This window comes from Buceros rhinoceros, unplaced genomic scaffold (assembly GCF_000710305.1).
Source record: "Buceros rhinoceros silvestris isolate BGI_N320 unplaced genomic scaffold, ASM71030v1 scaffold27934, whole genome shotgun sequence".
In the NCBI taxonomy this organism is placed as follows: domain Eukaryota; kingdom Metazoa; phylum Chordata; class Aves; order Bucerotiformes; family Bucerotidae; genus Buceros; species Buceros rhinoceros.
Genome location: NW_010410445.1, coordinates 44054 through 45357, shown reverse-complemented (window position 1 = coordinate 45357; position 1304 = coordinate 44054). Strand labels below are relative to the sequence as shown.

Here is a 1304-nt window from a genome sequence, read left to right as displayed (position 1 = left end):
TCCTGCAGGGGCGTGCCCGGGGGCACGGTGTGCGGCAGCGACGGCAGAGACTACCGCAGCGAGTGCGACCTCAACAAACACGCCTGTGACAAGCAGGAGAACGTTTTCAAGAAGTTTGATGGCCCCTGTGGTGAGTCCCCTGCCACCCCCCTGGGGGTATTGCTTTAAAAACGTTTCCTCTTGCATGAGAAGGGTCGAGGGCAGACAGCGGGTACTCGGTTCAAATCAAGCATACAAATACTCTGCAGGACCCTTCCGCTCTGAAGGAGGCTTTTAAGGCTGTCGTACAACCCATTGTCAGTCAAGACAGTGTCAGTCTTCTAAGCTTTTTCAGCGTAGTTCTCTGTGTCCTTGGCTCCTTCCCCATTTCCCTCAACGTCATCTCTAAGCAGTGTTTAGAGATGTTGGTATTGCTGCTGTTGAAATGGACGGTTGAAAATCCCTGGCAGTGACTCCTCTCTTCGGATGAAGATTTAAGTTACCCCTGGACAGCTGTGGTACAGTTTTGTTCTCCCCGTCAATCTCCACATTCCATACGCGCCGATGGTTCAGTTTGTTTAAGGGATGCCACGTTTCGTATCAGCTGTGTGAACCAGACTGTGATACTTCATGGCTCTCAGAGCGTTCCAGGATTTTTTTGGATGAACGACCAGCAGCCTGTGGGCCTTTGGCAAAGTTGTTTGGAGCAGAAGATTAGGACAATTCTTGATTATAATCTTGTTTCTGCTGGTTAAGCTCTTTAGTATACAACAAGTGACAGGACAAGAGGAAACACCCTCAAGCTGCATCAAGAAAGGTTTAGGTCGGGTATTAGGAAAAATTTCTTTGCAGAGAGGGTTGTCAGGCATCGGAACAGGCTGCCCAGGGCAGTGGTGGAGTCCCCATCCCTGGAGGGGTTTCCCCGCCCTTGTGTCAAGGTGGTGCTGAGGGACAGGGGGCAGTGGGCACTGGGCAGCACTGGGTTAATGGTTGGACTTGACAGTCTTAAAGGTCTTGTCCAGCCTAAACAATTCCATGATTTCATGTTTCTAAATGGCAAGGGCTTGGAAGAAAATCTTGCCCGCTGCTGTCAACAGCTGGGCAGAAAAAGGTCACTCTGTGGATGATGGCTTCTGAAACTCAGACCAAGCCAACGCTTCCCCTGCAGCGTTTGGCTGTGGGTGTTTCTGCTTGGGACCCACTGACCTAGAGAGCAGTTGCAACATCTGTGCCACCTCCTCTCCCTCCCGCTGTTTCCCCTGGCTGCAGTCCCCCGGCTGCTGCTTCTGGCCGGGATCCCGCTGCCAGCCGACGTCCCGGGGGTC

General features: G+C 52.5%; 1 protein-coding gene across 1 annotated transcript in view; it reads left to right on the top strand.

Annotated features, from left to right (window-relative positions):
* The window catches only part of AGRN (agrin), a gene marked incomplete at its 5' end in the record, with an annotated part of 40516 nt that overhangs the window by 1491 nt on the left and 37721 nt on the right, over window positions 1–1304 (top strand). The window contains one exon of the mRNA XM_010135633.1: window positions 23–130. Within this exon, the coding sequence (XP_010133935.1) occupies window positions 23–130 (108 nt within the window). The remainder of the gene's footprint in view (window positions 1–22; window positions 131–1304) is intronic.